Genomic DNA, 25,969 nt, shown 5'->3' on the forward strand with positions numbered 1-25,969 from the left:
TTTATTTGCGCATGATAAATAAATTCGAAAAGCTTACCTCTAAAACTGTTGCCTCGTACGGAGTCCCATGGAATACCGGTTCATTATCATTTTCATCTAATATGATTACTGCAACAGGCACTCTCACCTATATTGAAAATTTATTTTATAATTTTACAATAAATCCGTTTTCCTCTCATAAAAACAGTATTATTTTGATATCGAAAATATTACTACTTTACATATGAAAACTAAAGGATGAGAGTTCTTTTACAGCGAAAGATACCGTAATTCCGACGTTGCCAAAATAACTGCAATAATATAGACATTTCTTTCAGAAGCAAATTAATAAAATATTTATACATCGTTCATGAATTTTTTTCATAAGTGACAATGAACTGTCACTTATAAAAATTAATATCTTTGTAAGTGTCAATTCAAAAATTCCAGTTACTTCGTTACTAAAGAAAATTGCTTATTCTCAATAATACCCCATAACTATGTTCTCCATGACTGAGTTCAGAAGCTTCAGTTTTCATACGAAACGTTTTATGGAATTATTGATTTTCATGGAATTTCTTTCTTCATATCTATCACAAGATGTCAACTCTTAAATGCTTTTTAAAATGTAATGGAAATACTGGAAAACATTAAAAAAATAAATAAAAGTTTGGGACAAAAATGTTTGAAACTAAAAGAAATAAAGCAAAAATTAAAAAAAAAACAGTAAGTTTAAATATTTCTATTTTTATCAATTACTTTTATCAGTGTCTTATATTTACTTTAAATTTTAATAAAATTACAATTTTCATTTTTTTAAGTTCAAAAAAGTGTGGAATTTTTTATATGAAATTTATCGGAAATGAATGTAAGTATTTAAAATAAATAAGTCTTCCTCTAGAAAACTTTTTTTAATGTTTTTTTAATTAAAGAATCAGAGAAAAAATGAGCTTATTCCTTAATTACAATGAAGATCAGCTGTGTCAATGACAAATACATCATTTTTTAACTATGTGAAAATATTCGAATTAAAAACAAAATATTTCAATATATTAGACGAATACTTTATTGAAAAGTGTTTAAACTCAGACTGGCTAATTTCTTATGAAATAACAATAAAAAAAACGCACCACATTGTTGTCTTGTCCATTTCCCACCACATCTTCTAATATCACATAAAATCGCAAACTGTCATTCACCTGTAAAATATCCAATGAACAAGCTAATACTTAAATTCGAAACTAAAATTATTTATTTGCAATTGAAAGCTTGGATAAAAATAGAAAGATATCATATATTTATCTTCAGCAATAGTAAAATAGTAAGACACTTATAACAGACACTTAGAAATAATAAATCACCACATATTTACTACACATTTAAAGAGTATATAGTAAATATGTGGTGCAATTCAAGCCTAAATAACAATTTTGTCTTAAATTAAAATTTAAAATCATTTGTAAATTGGTCTGTTCATCGCATGTTTCTTCTATTCTGAATTGAAATCCATTTTTGTTTATGCATATATAGAGAACGATTTAATGAACTTCAATAAGGACCAGAAACTAATTTTTTTTAAAAGTTAGGCGATAGTTGGCGAGTCTTCATCTAATTCGATGATATCAAAACAAGTTACTTTTGAGAAACGAGGGACATCTTAAATGATTGAGGCATTTCTAAATAATGATTTTTTTTTGCTGGAATTCTCTTTTTATTCTTTAAGAATTTTTTTTTTTCGAAAATTAAAAGAATTAAAAAAAATTTTTTTTTTGAGGGGAAAAAGAAGTGATGTACTTAAACATTTTAATCCTTTTTACAAATTATTTCTATCACATTAAGTTCAACGATTTTAAGCGACACATGAATCTAATAGGCATTCTGTACTAGTAAAGATGTTGCAACTACTTTCTAAAAATAAAAGTATTTTTTCAAATAAATTTTACTTTCTACTATTTCCACCCCTCAGAAAGAAACCTCAGATTTGAGGCTAAGAAGTAACCAGATAAGAAAACAGGTTCAGCCTTCATTGACGACGACGAGTTATACCTCCTACAGAAGGTTTGTGTATGAGCAGATGATGACTGATTTGCAATGGACTTTGATGCTCGCATTGCTATTCTGAAATCATTCCCTAATCTGAGTGATGGAGAAAAGACACTCAAATGCACTGGGCTATTAAGAGGAAGATAAAGATAGTTTGCTTTTTCCTTTTTCTTTAAGCGCTTACGCATATTTCAGATATTTTTCTTAAGTATTTAAGTCCAATCACACGTTAACATATAATGAAAAAGATGAATAGTGCACATATTTCTAACAATTGTTATTTCCTGAAAGAGCAAAAAACCCTTTAAGATCTGTGTTCTAAGAACTATTTTTATTTGAAATTTGGAAAGAAAAAAAAATTCTTAAAACAATTCATACTTCTCTATCTATTGGAGCTGCAACAGTAATAGCTCCGGTTGTACTGTTCACTTGAAACCTGTCAGTTCCTTCCAGTCCATAAGTTACCGTTGAATTCTCGGGATCTGATCCCAGGAGATTAAAGAAATTTGTGCCTAAAATTGTGAAAAGAAATTTTAAGTTCCCTTGTGCAACAACTATTTTCTTTCTTAAAAAAATTATAACTTGGTGAAAATTATTTCAATAAAATCGCCTTTAACATATGAAGGCTAAATAAAATTTCATTAAAAATATTTTAAAACTTTTACATTGATGCACTCCACTTTTTTGTTTCGGAGGTGGTGTTGGAGCAGTTTCGCATTGGGCCAAATTTCATTCTTCTATTGTATAATGTGCAAGAGATCAACTTATAGGCTGCGGTTGTTCATCTAACCACCAGACATCAGTTTAGGAAACCTGCTATTATTATCACATATTTTGTAGTTATTATTTGAAAAAAATGAAAAACCATCTTTGAGCATATTTTCCATCATCAACGTGATTTTCATACTTTTACTAGGATTGCTTTTATTGTTTTTGTTTAGCAAAAACAATTTAAATAAAAGTTTCTAATTATAACTTTGATATATGGCTTATTTTAAAGAAAAGGTTAATTAATCTATTACAGTATTTCACAATATTTTTATCATTAAGGTACATTACTGCCTTTGGGGGGAAGTTATTTCATATACATCAGGGCATTCCCAGGGAAAACAGAATTTGTATGAAAGGTGGTATTTGATTTTAAAATGGGCCATCTGATTTGATTATTTATCACATATTAACCTTTCCAAACATAATTCGTAAATACTTTTATGTAAAAAAAAGCAATAGTCATATATTTCTTCGGATGTAAAAAAAAATATTAAAACTGACGATAATGATAATTACAAATTGTAAGTTATATTGTATAGTTATTGATAAAATTATAAAATAAATATATCCTTTTTTTATTAAAGCGTAATTGCTTATTTATTTATTAATTGTGTTTTGCCCATCCCAGGCGCAAATGTTTAACCTTAAAATTCCACGAGTGCAAAAAAAGTTATTATGCCCTTTTCTTTTAAAAAGATATGTTCCTTTAAAAAGTATGACACGCAATTTAAATAATGGGCTTTAATAGAATTTGGTAGAGTATAACTTAAAATGTTATCCAAATTCAGAAAAACATATGTATTTTAAAAATGTCCTCAAAGTTCAACACCATCTCAAGCATCATGCCTTTCAAAACCATGCCTCTTTTTTATGAAGAAATTCTTTTTGATTTGTAGAGCAAGAAAATGAATTTCAGATTAAATATTCAATGCGAAAAAATCTTAATAAATCAATGACTTTACTGATATCAAATGGATTTTTTTTAAAATTTGAATTTCTAATCAATTTTTATATTTAAAAATGATTATTAACATCTCTCTGCCCATCTTATATCATCTACTTGTTGTAAAAAAAATCAAGTATCAAATCCTTTTGTATGATTCAAAATTAAACTAAAAAAAGGGATTTATATATTTTTAAAATTGATAAATAAAAATTCTACCGCTTCTACCGGTGTATATATATATATATATATATATATATATATATATATATATATATATATATATATATATATATATATATATATATATATATATATATATATATATATATATCATTCTTTGATTTTTATCCCTTCGCTCGGAATGGGAGAATTCGAGACATAGTATATATTTTAGAACGCGTGTTACAAATACTTAAACAAAAAAAAAGTGGAATTTAGATCAGGAAAGAAGAGAACATTTTAGAGGATTCTGAATTATGAGAGAGTTGAAAATCTACAAGGTTTCTTCAGAATCAATTTAATACCAATTTAAGCTTCAACGAGCTTACTTGTTGTTGTAATAATAAGATGTATTCCCGTTTCCACATTTGGCAAGAAATATAATCTCTAAAAAAAACTTTCCTAAGCTAAAAATGAGATAAAATGTTCGATTTCGAAATAAATAAATATCTCCTTTTTTTTTTCTTTTTAAAGAATGAAAAAAAAATCTCTGGATTGTTCTCAGCAATTGAAATAGGTTAATCATGTAAATAGAGTCTGGTCATTAGCATATTCACAATCCTTCACGTGAAAGAATGGAATTTTTTCATTCCTAAATCGTTTGGAATAATATCTCAACAATAAAATAATACTTTAAAGCAATAAAAGAAACGACAAAAAAATTAGCATGAGGAAATAGTGTATCGAGTTGTTTTCGTTTCTAATAAGATATATAACAGTAAAGAGATTTTTAATTTATTCTTACTTTTTAGAGCAACGTATTCAGTTGCATGAAAATGAAAGCAAATATTATTTATGTGTCTGATATATATTTACATATATACGACACCAGCGTAGAATAAATTTTTTGTATTGAATGCATATACAAGATTGTTTTTATCCCTGACTGCGTTTACGATTTTGATTGGGTAATGTTCTTATACTGGAGAATTCATTTTCTCCTCTCACTATAGAATTCATTTTTTATAAAGCAATGGCGGGGGGGGGACACTTCAAACAATAAGAAGGGAAATTATAATACAAGTAAACTGAATTTCAGTTCCTTTGTATAACAAAGATGGTGAAACAATTTACCGTGACATCGCCAGCGATGGGAAATACCTTATTACATACCTTATTATACAAATGTAGTATTTACTTTGATGATCTAATTACATGAGAAAATCTTATGTTAAAGTTATGATTGACCACGCTAATTATCAGACAATGCAATATTTCTTTATTAATTTTATTTAATATATACCATTTAAGATCAAAGTCTTCAATGAAACCATTTCCAATAAAGTGGTTCCTGAAGCATGTTAATTCGATATTTGAGTAGCCTTGGGGCATTTGTTTAAGAGCTTTTCTTCAACTTTCTGGTCCATTTTCAAACATTCTTTTCTATTAATACTTTTAAAAGCATTTAAAAATGCTGCTTGTGTAACAGTAAGCTCCCAAGTATCATGTTCGTGACTATCCGGCTTCCATATCATCCGGCCTAGTTTTCTTTCATCGTAATTAAATGAGGGAGGCAAGACATTGCATTGGTAACATTACAAGGCATTGGAAACGGGCTTCTGCTACGTGCTAAAATGCAGAAGCAGTGATCCATTAAGTATCTTTTCAAAAACTTAAAACTATAAATTTTGATTCTTATCTTAAGGTTACCTTTTCATACCTTTTAATCATTTAATAATAAAAAAATAAAATGTTTGAGTCAATATTCTTAATTAGGCCGTGAATGTTTTGTTTACGTTTATGTTAAAATGTAAACAGTTTATATCCTTACTTACTTTTTCTCTTATAAATTCTTGAAACGTGCTGTGCAGTATATAAGCACGCATAAACTACCAGTACAGAGCCTTCTGTTTAACTCGACAAAATACCGGCAGCTGCTTCTATGATTCACCGGCCTCGTCTGCTTTCATATTTAGATAAATGGAGGGCTTAGTATTCAATAAGAAGTGAGAAAATACGCATTATAATCGTGAATTTTGGAATAAAAATTTTGTCTTCTGATATTGGTGCGCAAAGAAATAAGTTCATAGAACACCGGCCTGTCCGGCCTACTCTCCGCCACATTAGGCCGGATTCTCGGGAGTGTACTGTATTTCGTTTAAAAAGTCTAAGAAAATTTAGATTTTTGTATTGCATTTTCCTAATATTTAAAAACAAAGTCACATATAAATTTTTATAATTTAGTTTTTGAGCTAGTACATAATATAAATTTTTCACAACTGAGATGACATGATTGGTCTTATGTTTGATGATAGTTTTCGGACTTCTCGTGCGAAGAGGTGATGGAAAAAAAACTTGAATCGTTCTACTTACCTACGGGAGTATTTTCTTTAATTACAGCTAAATCTATATTCCTCAAGAATATAGGCGGGCTGTTACAAGACACATAGGCTGAAAAAGAAAGAACATTTCAAGATGTTGGGTACTCTGAAAAACAATAAAGAATGACGAATAAAAAAAAATAGAATTTTTTAAACATTCGGAAGATTTGCTTAAGAATTATTTTTGTGAATCCTTCAATTAAAAAAAAATTAAGAATAAATTTTTATAAAAAAGTCGCTAAGGAGTGATCAATGAAAATTCCTACTCCTATAAGATATGACATCATTTATGAACAAACTAAAATACAAAATAGTTGTTTTATTATGACTGTTCTAATAATTTCACTATGAATAAGCTTTATCATGGCTTTTGTTAAACGCTTTTTGACAAAAAAATTTCTAATTTTTTATATTATATTTATTAATCCTTTTCTATTCATGTTTATTTTGTGTAAAAAGTATTCTCAAGCAAAGTTTTAACAAATATGTCAAAAAAAAAATAAACTTCATGTTTTCAAAATTTAACTTATAGACTGTCAGTAATCATTTCAGTGTAGTTACTGTAGTTAATTGCAGTCATTAGTTTTACATAAATTAGTTAATTACATAAATATTAGTTTTCGATCTGGTTGGAGTAATCCCCAGCTCAAATGTTTCAAATCATTCTTTTTCAAATGTGTTAAAATATCGGATATAGAACAAATATTACTTTTTAGAAATTGTTTCCCCCCTTTCAGATCTTCATTTAATCTTATTGCTGTATTAAAATTAATTACATCGAGAAGATAATTTTGGCAAAAAAAAAAAAAAAAAAAACCGCTTTACTTACCAATACTGCCCAGCAGTACTAGAAAGAAGGTGCGCATTTCAATTATTATATATATTTGTAGCTACCATTTGTCAATTGATTTGTTCCTGAAAGAGATAACATTCTCAATTATTAAGAAATTAATATTCTATTACGTTTTTTACATATCATTAAAAATTAAATGAAAATACAATTAATAGCCTATGTTAGGAGTATACAAGAATGAAACACCCATGTGAATAAAAAATGATAATTTGAGACAATGGGACTGTGAAAAAAATTCTAAATATTTCGAGAGAACTGTTTTACCTGTATGTTTTAACATATCTATAATACTTTGTAACATAAAACTTTATTAATTTTCAAACATTGTTACGATAAATCTTCATGCAGTCTCTGACTTCTGAGATCTTTAATTAATAAAAATATTTTTTCCAGGATTCTTGAAGAAAAAAAAATATTTTACACTAACAAATGTTTCCTTAAACTTTCCGTTCTAAAACATGTCAATAATAACTGTCTTGCTTATTTTAGATTCAATTTAGGAAAAAAACTACTTGTATTTATGTGACTTCCTAAAAAACTTATATTTTATGGCAGACACAACTCACCTAGAAGAACATAACCAACTTATGGACAAACTTTTAATTAATACCTTTATTCAGAGTAAGCATTTTCGTAATCCATGAAATTGAAGCTTTAAATGACTCTGAAAAGTCTCTTATGAAAGCATGATATAAAATCTCGTATTCTGTGAATAGTTCACATTATCAAGACAATCAATTTACATAATTATTAAGGTGCTAAAATCTACGTTGCAAACACTTAGGTTGTACCACCATTCGCTGATAAAAAGGACTTGTGAGAGAGAAACACGTTATAATATAAGTAGAAAATATTATATAGCTTCTCAGCATTTAACCTAGAAGTTCGTGGAATATATATTTCTGTTCAACTGCATATATTTGATATTCCATTCTGACTGTTCCGAACATTTTGCTACTGTCATTAAAGTGGCACTTTTTCTTTAATGGCATTGTTTGTCATTAGTATTCACCTTCAACTGGTTGTAATTTCTCAATCCTTTATACTAAGGTGACTGACTACTAATGAAGGCCTGCCGTAACACCCCTTCGTTAAAAAATTGAGGGTATGAATAGGAATGTTTAATTGTTTCTTCGAATTGCGCCATTTTAATTTTTTTCATTTCACATGTTTTTTTATATATAGAATGTCTTTATATATAAATATATTGTTACAAATCTGTATTGTTGCTTCTCAGCATGGTTAGTTCAATTACTGGAAAGACCGTTTTACGATCAGCTCTATTGAATGGTGATCGGATGCCGAATCAATGACCTTAGAGCTTGGCTACAAATTTGGCACATTTGATGACAAAATAGATGATACTGGAATCTTCTAGAATTTCGATGATAGAGCCAATAGGAAACGAGATATGCCTGATTGTTTCAGGACCTTGTTTTCCCGTCTCCGGGTGCTACAAAAGGTCAGCAGACTCAAGCAGATATTAGTCATGTACAGAATCATGGAAATGTTCAACGTCGAATAGTTGGATCAGTCCAGCGAAGAGCAAGTGTTGTGTATATTTCCTAATAATATTAAATTATGTGATTTTTAAACATCCAAAATAATTCTGAAGATTAATTTAAAATATTTTGAACTACGAAATTGCAATTCCAGGTTGATTTAAAAAGATATTCAAAGAGTGCAACCTGGAACATACAAACATATCTATATATACTACGGAAGTTTTCACAGTATACAATTATGAGTGTTAACAGTTTAACTGCTCCATGGTGTAAGCTCTCGATTAGGTTCAAGCTTCTTCTTTACAAAGCTATTTTAAGACCAGTGTTGATGTATGGCTCCTAAATTGTGGGTGGGTGGGGTGTGGGGGACTTCTGCCCAGAATCTTAATAAATTGCACGTTTTTCAAAATAAACATCTGATGAAGGTTGTTAATGCCCCCTAATACGTCAGAAGAAAAATACTTCATGATGATCTGCAAATTGAACCAGTTTCGGAATTTATCAAAAGAATATCCATTAAGTTCTTCGAAAAATTACCCCAGTAACTCGTAACGAGTTACTTCAGATGCCAACATATGATCCGGCTGTGCTCAGCTCTAGAAAAAGACCAAGGGCTGCAATCAAAAATTTCTACATAACTTTTCTCTTCGTAAAAAGACTGATAATTCACTAACTCTGTTACCAAACTGGTGGATAAAAATCTCACAAAATTATTCCTGTTTCGGCCTTAGATAGCTATGACGGGCTACAGGCGGGAAATTTCTGGCATTTTTCGAAAATAACTAATCAAAATAGTTAATTCAGTCCCCATAGTGCCCATGCAACGTAATTCTATTTAAGTTCTCTTTCCCCCATAAACAATCAAAATATTATTTTATATTACTAATTATATCATAAAAATATTAATCTACCAATTCTACCAAATTTCATGACGTTAGAGCATTATGCTCTCGTCTAAACTAGTTTTTCAATTAAATTTAATATTTCCCTAAACTTATAAATTATAATAACTATTCCAAATGATGAAGTGGAGGTGTTCGTAGCCACTTTGTCACCTCGCAGAACTCCTAAACATCACGACGTTGCGTTGCCGGATGTTTTCACAGTATTTCTATGTTAACCAGAATTGACTTCCCTATTCAAGAATTTTTTTTTTTTTTTTTACGCAAAGTGACGTCATTTAAAATATTGACAAGCACCCTTGTTCATTAAAAAAAACCAATAAAAGGAAGAAAGCGTCAACAAAACAAGTCACTTAAACTGAAATTGATAAATGAATCGACTTATCAAAAGAAGATTCCTGGAGGTGATCAAAAAAACGAGTGTTTTCAAGCACCGACCTTTCATTTGAAAACAAGCCTGTATATCTTGAAAAACAAAGATTTCTAATGGTTCCATCCCGTAATAATTAGGTGAGTTCTGAAGATGACCGCAGATCTGTTTTTGTCTGCGGAATTCCTTCCGCATTTCTACGACGTTTTACTATTCGGGTCATAGATGACCTTCTTCCACTCTTCCCGTGACCACCACCGCCATTCACAGCGACTGGATTAGCCCGTTCTTCGGCTGAAATCGGTTTTTGTCGCAGATGAGTCAATTTGCGGTTGCCCCAACCTCTCTCGATGAACCGAATAATGCACGAGTTGAACTTGGAACACATTTTTCTGTTTCTCCTCCTGGGGGGGGGGGGGGATGTGCAATGGCTAAGGATTTCGAATTGAAAATATGCATTGCTTGAACTGTGATCAGCTAACAATAAAAAAGCACTGAGAAATATAATAACAGAAATTTATATATTAGCAGTATTTAATCAAACTCTCTTTATTTATTAGCCAATAAAGCTCAGTCATAATCAGTGATCAGAACCAGCAAGGTAATAATAGGCCAAAATATTTTTTGTACTTAGTACCCATTGACTGTCGATTAGCCAGCGTCTGCATGATCGTAAAATAGTCTTTATAGTGAAAGGGGGAAAGTATTAACAATGTTAACATCAAAGCCTGTCTTAGGTTAATTTTCAGAAAATAATTTTTTACGTTGCATCAAATTTTAGAGAAGTAATCGAAGTGCAATTTTCTATTGCAATCCGTTAAAGGAAAGATTTGTTAGGAAAATTTTCTACATTCCAGCCAGTTAATTTGAAAAATTTTTGATAGAAGACGGGTTTCGAAAGGCATAATTGTCGATTAAAATATTATGGATCTAAGATGTTGCATGGCGAAACAAGTATGCTGATGTATATATTTACAAAAATTACAAGATATTTCATTCATTTTTCTATAAATAAAGCATTGAAAAAAGAATTTTGACTATTTTCTTGAAACTGACATTGTTTTTTGAAAAGTTTTCCCCCAAAACTTTTTTAACTCAAGAAACCGAGATTAGACGGGTTTTAAAAATAGAAATTAAATTCCTTATTTTATAATATAATATATTACATAAAAATAATTTCTACTCTAATGAGATACATTATATAAAAATATATACAGGGGTGGCCAAAATTGTGGACGCTTTTGAAAATCTGTTGAAGGAAAAAAAAAAAAAAAGAGAGATCACTGCTGGAAGGTATAAGTTTTGACGCTAGAATAGTGTCAGTGTATTTTCTTGCATTTAGTGTCTTATCGATTACATGAAAGCGGCCAATAACATATCATAACACTGAGTTCTTCATAGTTGCCCGAATGCAGTCAGAACGTAGCTCTTCGCCTATGTCTTACCTATTTTCGCCCATCTCTACCCAATAACAATAACTTAGCTTCATCACTCCATATAACTTGTGACCATTGATCGCAAGTCCAATGAATGTGTTCCTTTGCCCACTATAATCTTTTTATGCGCTGCTTTATATTGAAATAAGGCTTTTTTGATAGAATTGAGATAATATTCTCCTGATTGTTCTTAAACTGACAGAAATTAACATTATTACTGACTGTTATTAACATTTGATTGGTTCCCAAAACAAAAACAGTGGTTTGTCAGAAAATTTAGAAATTACAATAATCCACTTCATCACTGTGCTTGTTTTTCAGATTAAACTAAGTATAATTCTTTTTTTGTATTGCAATTTGAATTTTTTTTTGTATTAAAATCAGTGTTAAATTCTCTTTAAAATGGTATGTAAGAGTTTGTATTTTGTGAAACGTAGCATTTTTCATAAGCATACAAAGGTAGAAAACATAAAAATTTTCAAAAATATTCACAATTTTGGACACCACTGTATCGGTTAGGTAAAACCATAATTTAACTATTTAGCTACTTCAAAATTTTTACAAAACATTTCCCCCTAATTTATAATGTTGGAGAAATTTTTCACAATCTGTTTTCTAACTCTATGAAACTTCAGTTACAGATTTTCTTTCAAATCAGGAATATTTCTTGAATTATACTTTGTTTTGTTTTTTTCGGGTTGATTAATCAACCCTAATATTTAATCATTTTCTCTCATCCTCTTATTTCAATAACGAATGTACTTATTAGATACGATCTTTATAGCATTTTAAACAGCGCAGTTCCTTTTTTCAACTTCCTGATTAATAACGAGTGATGAGATTAAGTTCAAAGAATCTTTTTAATCACAGATTTCCACAAGAAAAATCAAATGCCTTCGCACGGTTTGAAAAATTCATCAGCTGTGTCATATATCTGCGTATTTGCGTTTCAAGGGTGAAAAATTTCGTAGTGTTTCTGGTAATCCTATTTTTTGTTTTGCTTTGCAATATTCGTGAGTAGCAAGATAAGGACTGAAAAATATGAAATTAAATAATTAAATTTTACTAGTATGGTATATATATATATATATATATATATATATATATATTTCAAAACGTTTTAACATGTAATATAAATGAATAATATCCAATAAATTTTAATTTACTGCGAAAAGTTTATCAAGGAGAATAATTTCAAATCATGTAGAATTTCCATGAAATAACAATTAAAATTTAAAATGAGGTAGAATTTCCATTATAGTAGCAAAATGCACTATAACCTTATGTTACAAAGTTGACAGTAGATACTATGTTTGTGACGTAAGATTGTTACATTTATCAGGCATTTTTGTAATTTTTTGCATCCGCAAAAAAAAAGAATAGTTATTTTTCGCTAAAATTTATGCTAGAGAAAAATTGTAGATGATCAACTTTTAATATTACCTTTTGGTTGTTAATAATGCAAGCAAAAGATAGAAATGTCTAATTGATCGTGTTTCAAGGTAAAGTTTAATTTGGTTTAATATTTTTGATGCAATTAGAGGGTTATTTTGGGTCAAACTTAACAATTTTGAACAGCTGATGAAGACGATATCGTAATCAACACGCATGTTCTGTATCGGATCAAAGGGAAGACGCTCGGCCACCGTTGCTGGATCAAAGTGCATCGGGCTCAAAATTATGACGTTTCTTCGGTGGAATCGAATTTCATTCCTGAAATCCACTGGTTTCAAAACAGAGAAACTACCACCAATAACCAATATATATATATATATATATATATATATATATATATATATATATATATATATATATATATATATATATATATATATATATATATATATATATATATATATATATATATATATATATATATATATATATATATATATATATATATATATATATATATATATATATATATATATATATATATTTCTTTTGTGGAAATGAATATTACTATGCATATGAGAACATAAGTGTAAATTATAATCTAAATTTAAACATTCATTACGAAAAACATTTGTTTGAATATAAAACTGATTTCATGTTTGTTATTCCATATATCATAAAAAATTGGATTTTTAAAATTAGATTTTCAGTTTTTTAATTAGATGGTATCTTCTATTTGAGGGAAAAGTGTTTTCTTTTTGTCTCAAAAAGAAAGATTTGCTTTGATAAAAACTGCATGAAATTCACAAGGAAAAAAATAGAACCAATTATTAGAATGTGATTTTTATTAATTCTAATAATTGAAGCTTAGTAAAACCTATTTGCTGGTAGATCAACTTCATAATGCTATGGTATAAAGTAATCTAAAATAATTCACCTTAACTAGAAAGACATGTACAAATGTGTGCTACTGTTCTTCAGCATATGGAGTGCAAATTCAAATTCTAATTTCAAGGACTGTTCGACCAAATGAATAAAAATGTATCCTGAGGAAGATAAAACATTGAGAAGAGATTTGAAAATGTGAACGGCGGTAGATGATTGGAAGCGAGGCAAATACTAAGTCAATGTCTGTGAAGACCTAAAAGTAATCAATTTAAAAAAAACAAACAAACATGGAAAACAGTTAAAAGATATTGGAGATGTATGCAGCCAACTAGGTGAAGCTCGTAATGACCCATAATCTGCTGTTAGGGCAGCCGTTTGATGACGATAGCAATGGAAAACAATTACTGTTAGAGAAATTCGACTACTTAGATGTTCTGATCGATGTGATTAATCAGTTATATTAATAAAAACCGATTAATCTTATTAACCGTAAAATCTAAATTCCATAAATTAGAGTTTACAAAAAAGAGAGTTGTTTGTCAGAAAACATATGATTTGCTTCACTCTAATTCGGAATGCAAACTATGCCGGCAACGGTAACATCGTGACGTTTCGGAGTTCCGCGGTGTGATAAAATGGTCACCAGCCTCTCCACATCATAATTTGGAATAGTTATTATAATTTGTAAGTTTAGGGAAAGATTAAATTTAATTGATTGGACGAGTAGTAGGTTGGACAAGCATATAACGTCATGAAATTTGGTAGAATTGTTAGATTAGTATTTCTATATAATTATTAATAAAAAATAATATTTTGATTATTTATGGGGGAAAGAGACGTTGCAAGTGCATTTTACTAAGGGGATAGATTTAACTATTTTGATTAGTTATTTTTGAAAAAAAATCCAGAAATTTCATGCTTTTAGCTCATTTTAGCTATCTAAGGCCGAAACAGGAATAGTTTTTGAGCGATTTTAATCCGCCAGATTGATAACAGAGTTTGTAAATTCTTAGTCTTTTTACAGACGGAAAACTAATATAAGAGTTGTCGATTGCAGCCCTAGGTCTTTTTCTCGAGCTGAGCCGGATCATATGCTGGCATTTGAAGTAACTCGTTACGAATCTGGGGTAATTTTTGGAAGAAATTAATTGATGTTCGTTTGATAAATTCCGAAATAAGCTGACTTTAGAGATTATCATGAAGTATTTTCCTTTTGACCTACCAGGGAATCTTCATCAGATGTTTATTTTGAAAAACTTGCGACTTCTTACTGTTTTGGGCGAAAGTGCTACTCCCCACCCCCTACACACAAATTTAGGAGCCATACAACAATACTGGTCTTATCGAGAAATATGCCGTGTGAATTAGAACTTAGATTATCGTAATAGAAGTGCCATAAACAGGAAAAGAATTCTCTCGATTAATAAGTTTTCTTCTTGAAAGATGCCAACATCCAGTGGGAATGCAATCAACATGCAGTCATATTAAGTTGTTGGCTATGTAACTGCCTATAACTTTTTCGCAACCATTGATAATGCGTTCTCAACGCATTGTACTAGATTATCAGAAGATAAAAAGAAATCTATGGAGGGAGTGGCCATCATATTCTACGAATTTAAATCCAATACAGCATATGATGGACGCACTAAAATGTCTCATTAAATTACTGCAGCCACACCTAGTTGTCTAAGAACTTCAAGGTGTTATTCATGATGAATATACTTTTTTACCACAAGCTATCCTACACTATATAAAACATAGCATGAAAAAAATCACAGTAAAGTTTACATTGTTTTCAGAAGTATTAACTACACAACTTAATTTTTTCCTTAAGAATCACTAAAAATGCTCATTGTCAATTCTTTCCTCCCCTCCCCCATCACTTCATATAAAAATTGTTATTTCTTATCTAAATCTGTTATTTTTTTCTCAGAAATTTTTGTTTTTGAGTGTATTCCAGGAATGACAAAATAATGTAAGTTCCGTGCTCTCAATTGCTACATTATTTGGTTTACCTGCGATTTTACAGTTGCTGCGCTATTCTTTTCACTGCGATTTATAACATCAATAAAATTGTATTTTTGTTTATAAGCTTAAAAAAAACGATAATTCGAAGCAAATATGAAGCATGGGGAAGTCAATTAAAAGGTTATTAACTTAAAGGATTTTAAACAGCTACTGTTTTTTACAATTAACAAATGACAAAATTTATTATTTTTCTTCTGCGCCGTATCGCTATTAATTTTGCAAGTATTTGCATTCCACAATTGATGACTAACACGAATTCTAAAACAAATGAACATTCTTAATCATAACCGTAAGGTTAATCCCCAGAAAATATTTTTTTAAAAATTCATATTTAACAATAAATTTAGTTGTTGATTGAGAGGTTATCAGTGCATATTTGGCCCATGTGAATAAACGAATGGAAGTGTTTGTGTTTTAAAGAATTTTCTCAGTTGACCTTCTTGTTCAGCCTTGCGAAACAATAGATCTAAGTGCATTGTCTTCACTTCGACCATCGGGTGAAAGAACACTGGATGAAAGTCTGAAAAGCCTATTGAAACCGAAGCATCGCCTTAATGCCACCCTGAAAAGAAAAGTACTTTCGAAGGATATACGAACAACCAAGTGTAAGACTTCCGTTTTGGTAATGGGTTGCCTGTCAAAATGCGTTTTCTTCCTGGTTGCAAAGGGAAAAATAAAAGGAGAAGGATATTAATGAGCGATTACTTTGGGATCACATTTTTTAAGCACCTTAGCACTGATGAGAACGGAATATTTCATCAATATTTACTTTTAACACAGTATCCAATTAATATAAAAAATAACAAAAAATAACATGGAATATTAATGGATAGCAGGTACCTTTTGAAACTTCGGTTTTTGCGATATATTTCGTGAAATTAATTCACAACTTCTTCTAATAATAAACAGTTGAAGTTTCTTTTAATTTAACAGTTCTGTAACTTACAAGGCGTTATATCATAGCGCTTCACTATAAACTATAGGACGAAATAATAAGATAATAAATGCGTAAGAAATGCAGTTTAGTGGAATTCTTGATATTGTAATCAATTTATTATTCAAAATAAACATTTTATTAAGACTAATTATCTTATACAATACATATCTTACACAATACTGCTTGTATTGTATCTTATACAATACAAGCAGTTGAAGTTTCTTTTAATTTAACAGTTCTATAACTTGCAAGTCGAGCATATCATCAGCGCTTCACTGTAAGCTACAAGACGAAATGTCTTATAGTCGGTTAAGAAATAAGAGAAAAGTGCAGTTTTGTGGAACTCGTGAGAATGCAATCAATTAGTTATTTAAATAAATATTAAGTAAAAACTAATTATCTTATACCATATATATATATATATATATATATATATATATATATATATATATATATATATATATATATATATATAATATTTCTACCCAAGTATCAGCTTTGGATTGGTCGGCTTTCTTTATTTTGGATACAATAAGCGTTAATGATTAAATATGTGAAATTATCTGTCTAATCCCATTAAATCTATTATATTATCTAAAATAAAGGGAATTATAAAATACAAGAAATACACATAAATGAAAGACTTATAAGTTATTTTTCAAAGAACTTGTATAGCATGCAATTATATGTATAATATAAAATATAGTTAATATGAAACTTACAAGACATCTATCCTTTTTTAACTGAGCAAGCTATGTTTACAATAAAATACAATGAGTATAAAATGTTAACTTGCCTATTCTTTCCAAATTAATTTGCAATGTATTGTATATAATAATTAATATAAAATGTAAATGTTATTTTAATGCCCAAATAATATGTAGTATACAATATGAGTAGTCACAGTTTACAAATTATCTATCCTTAACGATCTGTAACTAAATGTCATGGACCTTCGAAGACATGTCGGCTAAATTAGTATGAAGGTTAGATGCTTGTCCGCAATTATAAGCTTAATATAAAATATAATTAGTATGAAACTCACAAGACGTCTATCCTTTCTAATTAGACAACTTATTTTTGCAATAAAAAGAGAAATGTAAATTTACCTATTCTTTTCCAGATTAATCAGTTACGTATTGTGCATTATAATCAATATAAAATATAAATGTTAATTTAATACACAAATTATACGCAATACACAACATAATTAGTCAAATTTTACAAATAATCTGCCCTTAAGGAACTGTAACTAAATACCTGGACCTTCGGAGATATGTCGGACAAATGAGAATGAAAGTTAAATGTTTCCCAGTAATTATATGCTTAATATAAAATATAATTGGTATAAAACTTACAAGACACCTATCTTTTCTTGCTGAACCAGTTATTTTTATAATAAAATAGAAATGTAAATTTATCTATTTTTTCCAGATAAATCATTTACTTATTGTGATTATGATCAATATAAAATGTAAATGTTATTTTAATGTACCAATATTATGTAATATAAAATATAATTAGTCAGCATTTGCAAATTATCTATCCTAAAGGATATGTAACTAAATGACAAGGACTTTCGGAGACATGCCGGTTAGACGTCCTGTCTGTCAAAAGAGCGTGAAGGTTAAGTACTTGCCCGTGACGAATCGCAAGCATTCAAATGAATAGTTAAATTTTTTGCCGATAGTATTGCTTGTATATACAATTCCACGAAGTTAATAGTTCCACATTTTATTTTATTTTCGAAAAATTATTGACAAATGACTCATTTATGTATAATTTCTGCCATCTCTCACTTGCAACTGTGACAAAAATAAATCTCTTGATTATCAAGCATGTATATTAAAGTGGAAAAACATTGTCGATGAATATCTTTTTAATAATAGAGATTTTCTTACAAAAATAATAAGTAGATTATGAATATTTTACAAAGGAAGTATTTTATATCATTGTGAATATCTTACAAAGTGAATATTTTATATCATTGCGAATATCTTACAAAGTGAATATTTTTGTGAACAAAGCATATTTTTATACAAAAACAGAATAAGTTACTCGAAACTTCATTATAATCAATATAAATGTAATATGCTAATAATTAGATTAGTTATTAACATTAAATTTTATTTACAAAAAAATTTAATTAAAGAATCTCATTCAAAAGCACTTTTATTCGATACTTTTATTGCCGTACTCAAAAGAATAATTTTTTGCATTTTAATTATTCATTTTTTTCTAATACTTAATAATTCAAGAATCTTAATTTATAATTCATTTTTATTTTGAGGCCTATATATGTAGCTCAACTCGCTAAAATAAAATTTTAGTTAAATAAATCGATTAAATTTTTTAATAAATTAAATTTTTAGTTTATCGATTGAAATGTATTAATCGAATTTAAAATATTGTACCAGAAGCGAGAATGTACAAATACACAAAATTTCAAATCTTTAGCACATCAAAAATTGATTATAAAATCGATAATTAAATTCTATCTTTACAAAACATGAAATAAGCTAAATGAAAGAGAGAAAAGAAAGGAAACAATGTCCAGAAATAAATAAGAAATAGTTTTAAAATTTAGCGCAAGATACAGAAGAAGTGGGCAATAAAAAAAAAAGTCTGTTTTTTCGATGCAATCTAGCTTAAACTCTTAGTTAACTGATCTATTTTGGTATGAAAAAAAAGAAGTTATTTTGCGCTTAAACAACAGAAAAGGGATGCAGAGTGATGAATGACAGAAAAGTTCCATTTTTTCTAAGCCCACTGGTATGGTGAGAAAGTTTGGAGAGGGGGTGCTCATGTGTCGTCCTCGACATCTGACCAGGTCCATCCCAAAGTAGCTGCAGTGTTGCTTTAAAACGGTACGTTAATATAACTGAACTAAACTAAACTATCCATCTTTTCCAAAATGTATCAAGTTGAAATTAAAAATCTAGAATTGAAATTTATATCCGCTTAGGGCAAACTACTCGAAAAAAGTGTGATAATAATTCAGCTGCTGAAAATGAAAGAAGTTAATTTAGATAATTGGATTCATATTCTGTTATTTGGCTCGAAGAAGGTTTCTCTATAGAAGTATGATTTCGATAACGCTTGAAATCTCTTAATTTGCTATTAGGAAATTTTATGTGCAAGCCCTTTAGATATGCAAATCATAGTCATTCATTAATTTTTTCAAATAACAAATATTATTAATAAAAATATTTTGATTAATTTGTTTTTATTTGAAATCTGTTAAGTTTTTAAAGTCACGCCTTAGACAAATAATTTGATTATTCAGTATTTAAATAATTATGTAGTTTTAATTCAAATTGGTTTAATTGTTGGTTCAGGGATAATTTCAACTAATTAAAATGAGGTGATTAGAAAATAATGCAGAAGGTTGTCACATTTGGCGATTTATCGCCAACTAAAGTTACAACTCAATTTCCAAATTATATATTCTCCGAATTCTTACGAATTGTCTTAATTAATTTAAGTCATTAAGCAGTTTAAACCGTTTTGAAACAATCATGAGACTATCAGATTACACACGCGTCGATATTTAGAAAAACGATGGATATATATATATATATATATATATATATATATATATATAGAAAGAGAGAGAGAGAGAGAGAGAGAGGAGCCTCGATTGTTTCAAATCGGTTTAAACCGGTTAATGACTTAAATAAATTAAGACAAATAATAACTCAAAAAATAATAATGTTCTCACACGATAACTTGAAATGTGCAATAGTAGATTTCATTTTTTATTTTATTTTTGTTTTTTCCTTAGTTTATTTTTTATTTGTCATATCCAGCTTTCTGAAAAATTGTTCCATCCAATTTTATTCAAAAACTAATATATGAAAATTTTATAAAAAGGACTTAGTCATCGAAACGATGCTTTAAAAAAAGAATTTTATGATTCTTTATTTGAAAAATGGAGGAAATATTTTTATTAAGCTGATGATTTAAGTTTCTTGAATGAATACTTTAATTAATATTCGTAAATATTATCAAATCATATATTTCCTATGATGTGATTTATATATTAAAATATTTCCTCATATAGTAACTGAACTGCTAATGCTCTTCTAAATAAGATGTTTTTTTTTTTAAATAAAATATTTTGAAGTCTTAGGAAGCTGTGTTTAATTTTAGTTCATTAATTCTGTAAAATTATCAAAGGAGTTTTTTTTTAAAATTTTATAAACTAAAAAAAAAAAGAAACAATTCAAATTTTTATTTTTTATAAATTTACTAATGCGTCAAGATTATAAAATTATTATCTGAAATAAATGGAAATATAAATATTAGTTTTTAGAAATAAATAGGGAAATGTGAAAGCTGATCTCAAAGCTATCACTCTTTTAATGTTTTAATTTCTTGAACATGAACTACAAACTACTTAGCATCAGTTAATTTATGTTACTTAATCATGTTTATCTTTATGTTAAATTTTCTATAAATGCATATTTTCTTTTTTTATACTTTTTTTATATCTTATCAATAAATTATATTAATTTTATGTGATTGCTATTAATTGTGAGCAGGCCTAATTTAATTTTTTTGCTGTGTTTAAATTCGTGTTGAAATTTTTGAATTCTAATTTATTCAGTCGTATGGTTTATTTTGCTTTATTTAAGTTTTGTTTGAGATCAAATCTTCTTAAACAGATGTCGCGATATTGCCATCCCTAAATATCTAATGATCTTTTTTTCCCAGACTTTTTGACACTGAAAATTAACAATATAAGAATACTAATAAAAGTATTTTAACTTTAAAAACATGCATTAAAATTTACAAACTAGCATTTCCTGAAGAAGAAATAGAAATGTTATGTAATATTGAACGAAGACCACCAAAAAAATTTAAAATAAGATATCATGCAAAGTAATATTTAATTTGTTCTATTTTTTTAAATTAGAAATATATGACCTAGTATGAACTTCTTCAGTATGAGCTCCATTAACGAATATCATATGTATTCAGTATGAGATAAGATTTTATCATGAGAGATAAAAGGACTACATAGAATGTTTATGAAATATTTATGTCGTATGTTTATGAAATATTTACTTGAGGGCATATTCCACGGCGGAAGTACAACATAGCCGCATAACTTTTCATATTGCAAAGCTTTTAAGTCTAAAACGTACCGTGCAAAATATTTCCATAATCGCATCATCTTTTTAAGAAAAGAACGGACCATTACTTCAGATGTAGATTACGCATCCGACATCAAAAAATTTCTAAAGAAGATTGGCGACAAATCCTTTATTATTCAAAATTTAAACGTTCAAGTTCACAAATTTCACCTTGAAAGCTCCGAATTTGTCGTCTGTAAAGCGTGACGCAGAGATTCAGGAAAAGACGATTTCATGAGTATGGAAATCCATTTGGACGTTGGAATTTTCTTTATGCTTTTCGTTTTTTTACTATTATTTGATGTTTCCTGAGAATACGAAGACAATGAACTATAACTCTGGGTGAAAAGGCAAGTGAATTCATTAGTCTAGATTCTAGCATGCGCTGCTGGGTAACTCGACTCATTTCTGTTCTGCTTATTGAATTTTTAACCCCTCTGCTGTTCAAGATGTGAAACTAGCTCAGTATTTTAATTTCACCAAATATTGAGTTACAGGATTTAAAAGTCTATTTAATAAATATGATTTAACTATAAATTTTTATCTGAGTAGAAAACAAAGTGACAAATTTTCCGTCGATTAAGGTAAAGATATAGAGTAAGTACGTTATATACTTTAGACTTATTAAAATCTCAAATGTACCTTTGACAGAAGCTACTTGGAAAAATCTGAGATTTTGAATCTTCCAAGACGATGAAATTGATTTCGTTTCTCATTGCTCTCAAAGTTTTAAAAATAAAAATTAAAGTTGGCAAAATTTATGAAACGATAGAATAATGCAATGGTCATTTTTCTACCAATAAAATTATTAGTATATTATTATTACAATTATTATTATTAATCATTATAATTCAATTATTAATATTTCAAATAATGAAATGATTTTATAATGATACAATAAAATTATCTTTGTCATTTTCAAATCTTGAAATTTTAATTGCTGCCTTCAAATTGAAGCACACTGAAAAAAAAGCTGATGTTTAAACACTTTTGAAGTTGAAATAATAAAATTGATGAGATACCATTTTTAAACATAGACAATTAATTTTGGCTGAATTTAACTATATTAAGCAAACGCTCTGTGTTTATCATTTGTTTTAACTTTTCCACTCAAAAATTTGATAAAAAAAAATTCCTCACTAATCATTTATATTTTTTTGCGTTAGAAAATCATATTTATTAATTAATTATAAATGAATATAAATTTGTTGAAAAATCCAAATCATTAGAATATATTAAATTTAGTTTCCATGCACTTCCATGCAAAACTTTTATAAATTGTAGAAAATTAAATCTGCATTAAACTTTGGCTGCAGAAATCAATAAATAAATTATTAACAATCCTAAATTGTTTGACGTAAAGGTGAACTACTTTATTTACTTTTTTTGTAAATAATTTTAGAAAATTATTACTTTTAGTATTTAAATGATAACGAAACATAAAGATGAAGTAATGAAGTAATTTTATGAATGATTTCAGCATTATTTAGAACAAAATAATTTGTAAAGATAATAATATGTTTGGTACATTCCTGATATGTAAAGAGACTAAAAACTGATTTTACTTTGAAGCAGATATTGACAGAATGCACGGAAAGGACAAATGCAAATGCAAATGCAAAAAAAAAAAAAAAAAAAAAAAAAACCAGAAAAAAAAATCTTAATTTTGTATATATTTAATGATAAGTGATTTCATCTTATAACAAAATACTGGAGAAAGATTTTTGCAGTTTTCGAAGAACAATATTACAATTAAGATTGGAAAAGAAAAATGACAAACAAGAGAAACGTAGGAAAATACTTTTAAAAAAGCATATACCAGCATTATATTTGTAAAATGTAACACCTGCATAAACCTTAAATAAGCAACTAGGCATGTGTAACAGAAAGCGTGAAATGCAAATTATTAACGTATTTTATGAATTTCCTTTTAATATTCGGCGAATATGCCTACTTGTTTAAATTAGTCTGTTAAAATACTATGTGTTGTATGGCTGATTAAAAAGATTTATACATTTAACTCTTCAAATAGTAGCATGAAAAATCATTTTCAACATTTCAAAATGTTCATAATTCCTTCAAGAGCACTTCAAAAAATTAATGTTTCGATTCGGAATGCAAAAAAAAAAGACATCTCACATTTCATTTGTAAAAAAAATAAAAAACAAATAAAAAAGGAATGTTCTTATTCCCAAATGAAATATTTATGCAGCATTTGAAAATTATATTGATGATAGATATCACCATATTACATTTTGACTCTTATCGGAAAATTCTGAAACTATTTTGATTTAATTCTAGAAGCTGATGTCATGTTATTTATAAAAAACACCTCCCTCACCGAAGACTTTTCTTACTAATATGAATATTGTTTGCTAGATCCAAAATGAACACTCACCTGTTAACTACATTCCTTTCTTACTCTCTTTGAATCTCAACAAACACATTATGTATCCATTTTCTCTGTCAGATGAGGACGATTATGACACTTTGGAACGAAAGACACACAGCGAGCGATCTTTCGACAGCAACAGACCTGCAGCACTGCGAGTAGGGCGATTCCTTGTTCGCCAAGACGTGGCCTCAGTCTTCGAAGGGGTGTCGTACAAAAAGGTAAACCGGTTTGGGGGAAGTGGAAGCTAGTTGAAGCCTTCTTTGCAACAGGTACCTTGTTGCCTCGCTCTTATTTATTCACACTTTATATATTATGTTAGCAAGAGGGCGCTTCATTACCGGGATCTTTGCATATTACTGTATTAGGGGTTCTTTGAAATTCACAAATATTTTTAAGCTCCAAAATAAATTTACTGTTCGAATTTTGCATAGTTATTTTATACGACTTCAAACATTTATTAAAAAGCCAAATAAAATAACTACTCATACATTTTTAAATGAGTATAATTTTGATTTGATTGATTGATTAAACACAGATTAAAAAATGTACTTATAAAGTAAGTATTACATATGGTTTAATGTTGTCACATTCGAAGTACTATAAATCTTTGATCTAACGGGTTATTGAATATTATTTGATATTATAGCATGAATCTTCATAAAAACGAAAGTGCGTTACATCATGCATTACTTTGGGAATAACACTTAAAAAGAATAATACTTTTGAGATATTATACAAATTTAAAATAATTATTACGTTTTCCATATCAGTAAAAAAAAAAAAAAAAAAAAAAAAAAAAAAATAACCATTAGAAGAAGGAAAATGAATTCAAGAACGTTTATAAAATTTTGACAATGGTTTGAAACCATGTTTCATAAACCGAAATTTTTCTTTATATCAATTAAGAAAAGTAGTATTAAATCTAAAAATTAAGTAGAATAAACTTTGAGTTATCATGTGACAACATGCATATTGGCGAATACATACTTGGATTAGGTTGCTCTCAAATTAATTGCATTACTATATTGCAAGAATTTTTACAAAAAGCGTTTAGTATGAAACTCTGATTGATGACTATTATCTTGTATAATACTAATGTGTTTTAGCATTTAAAACTAAATTTACACATAAACCGACACACTTTTTAACAGGAATCTTCTTCGGTTTTAATTTTTTAAATTACTTTTATGCATTTCAATTGTGCATAGTATTTTTCGATGGAACATTCAGGAATATTTTAATATAACACATTCAAATATTTGATTCTTAAGCTAATGCATCCCATGTAAATATAATAAATATTCGGAAAATGTTTTTATCATCTTCAGGGTGTTCATAAGTTCAAAATAATGTGAGTCCCCAATATCAGATAATGCAAAGTACCAGAGAATCATACTTCTGTAATTTCTAGTTTTGCAAAAAAAAAAAAAAAAAAAAAAAAAAACGCATTAAAAAAAACATCTCATCTACTTTTCTCAAAAGTAGCCTTATTTTAAGCTGAATAATTATAATTCGTATGCACAGAAAACATAAGGATGTTTTTAATAAGTTCAACTGAAAAAAATTGATGTATCGAACTATAATGAAATATTTAAAATTATTTTTTTACTTTATTCTTCAAAGTAGCATCCATACCATTTTCTTTTACAAGAGCCCAATGGATTTCAAAATTCAATTTGCATGTCACAGATCTTGTGTTCGCATTATGAATTTATTATATTTGTAATTTATATATTAATTTTGTAAACAACTTTACGTCTACTTCCTGATATTCTAAAGGATTAAAATTTTATACATTTGTTCATTTTAAAGGCAAATATACTATTTTAATACTTACAGAACT

General features: G+C 28.3%; 1 protein-coding gene across 1 annotated transcript in view; it reads right to left on the reverse strand.

Moving 5' to 3' along the window:
* The window catches only part of LOC129964146 (cadherin-87A-like), a 70,661-nt gene extending 46,360 nt beyond the window's left edge, over positions 1 to 24,301 (reverse strand). The window contains exons 1-6 of the mRNA XM_056078852.1: positions 24,130 to 24,301; positions 7,109 to 7,194; positions 6,272 to 6,349; positions 2,401 to 2,534; positions 1,110 to 1,178; positions 38 to 127 (exon numbers count right to left, since the gene is read on the reverse strand). Coding sequence (XP_055934827.1) covers positions 38 to 127; positions 1,110 to 1,178; positions 2,401 to 2,534; positions 6,272 to 6,349; positions 7,109 to 7,145 — 408 coding nt within the window. The 5' untranslated portion in view covers positions 7,146 to 7,194; positions 24,130 to 24,301. The remainder of the gene's footprint in view (positions 1 to 37; positions 128 to 1,109; positions 1,179 to 2,400; positions 2,535 to 6,271; positions 6,350 to 7,108; positions 7,195 to 24,129) is intronic.
* Positions 24,302 to 25,969: the final 1,668 nt, after the last annotated feature.

The sequence above is a fragment of the Argiope bruennichi genome, chromosome 1, assembly GCF_947563725.1.
Source record: "Argiope bruennichi chromosome 1, qqArgBrue1.1, whole genome shotgun sequence".
Taxonomy (NCBI): domain Eukaryota; kingdom Metazoa; phylum Arthropoda; class Arachnida; order Araneae; family Araneidae; genus Argiope; species Argiope bruennichi.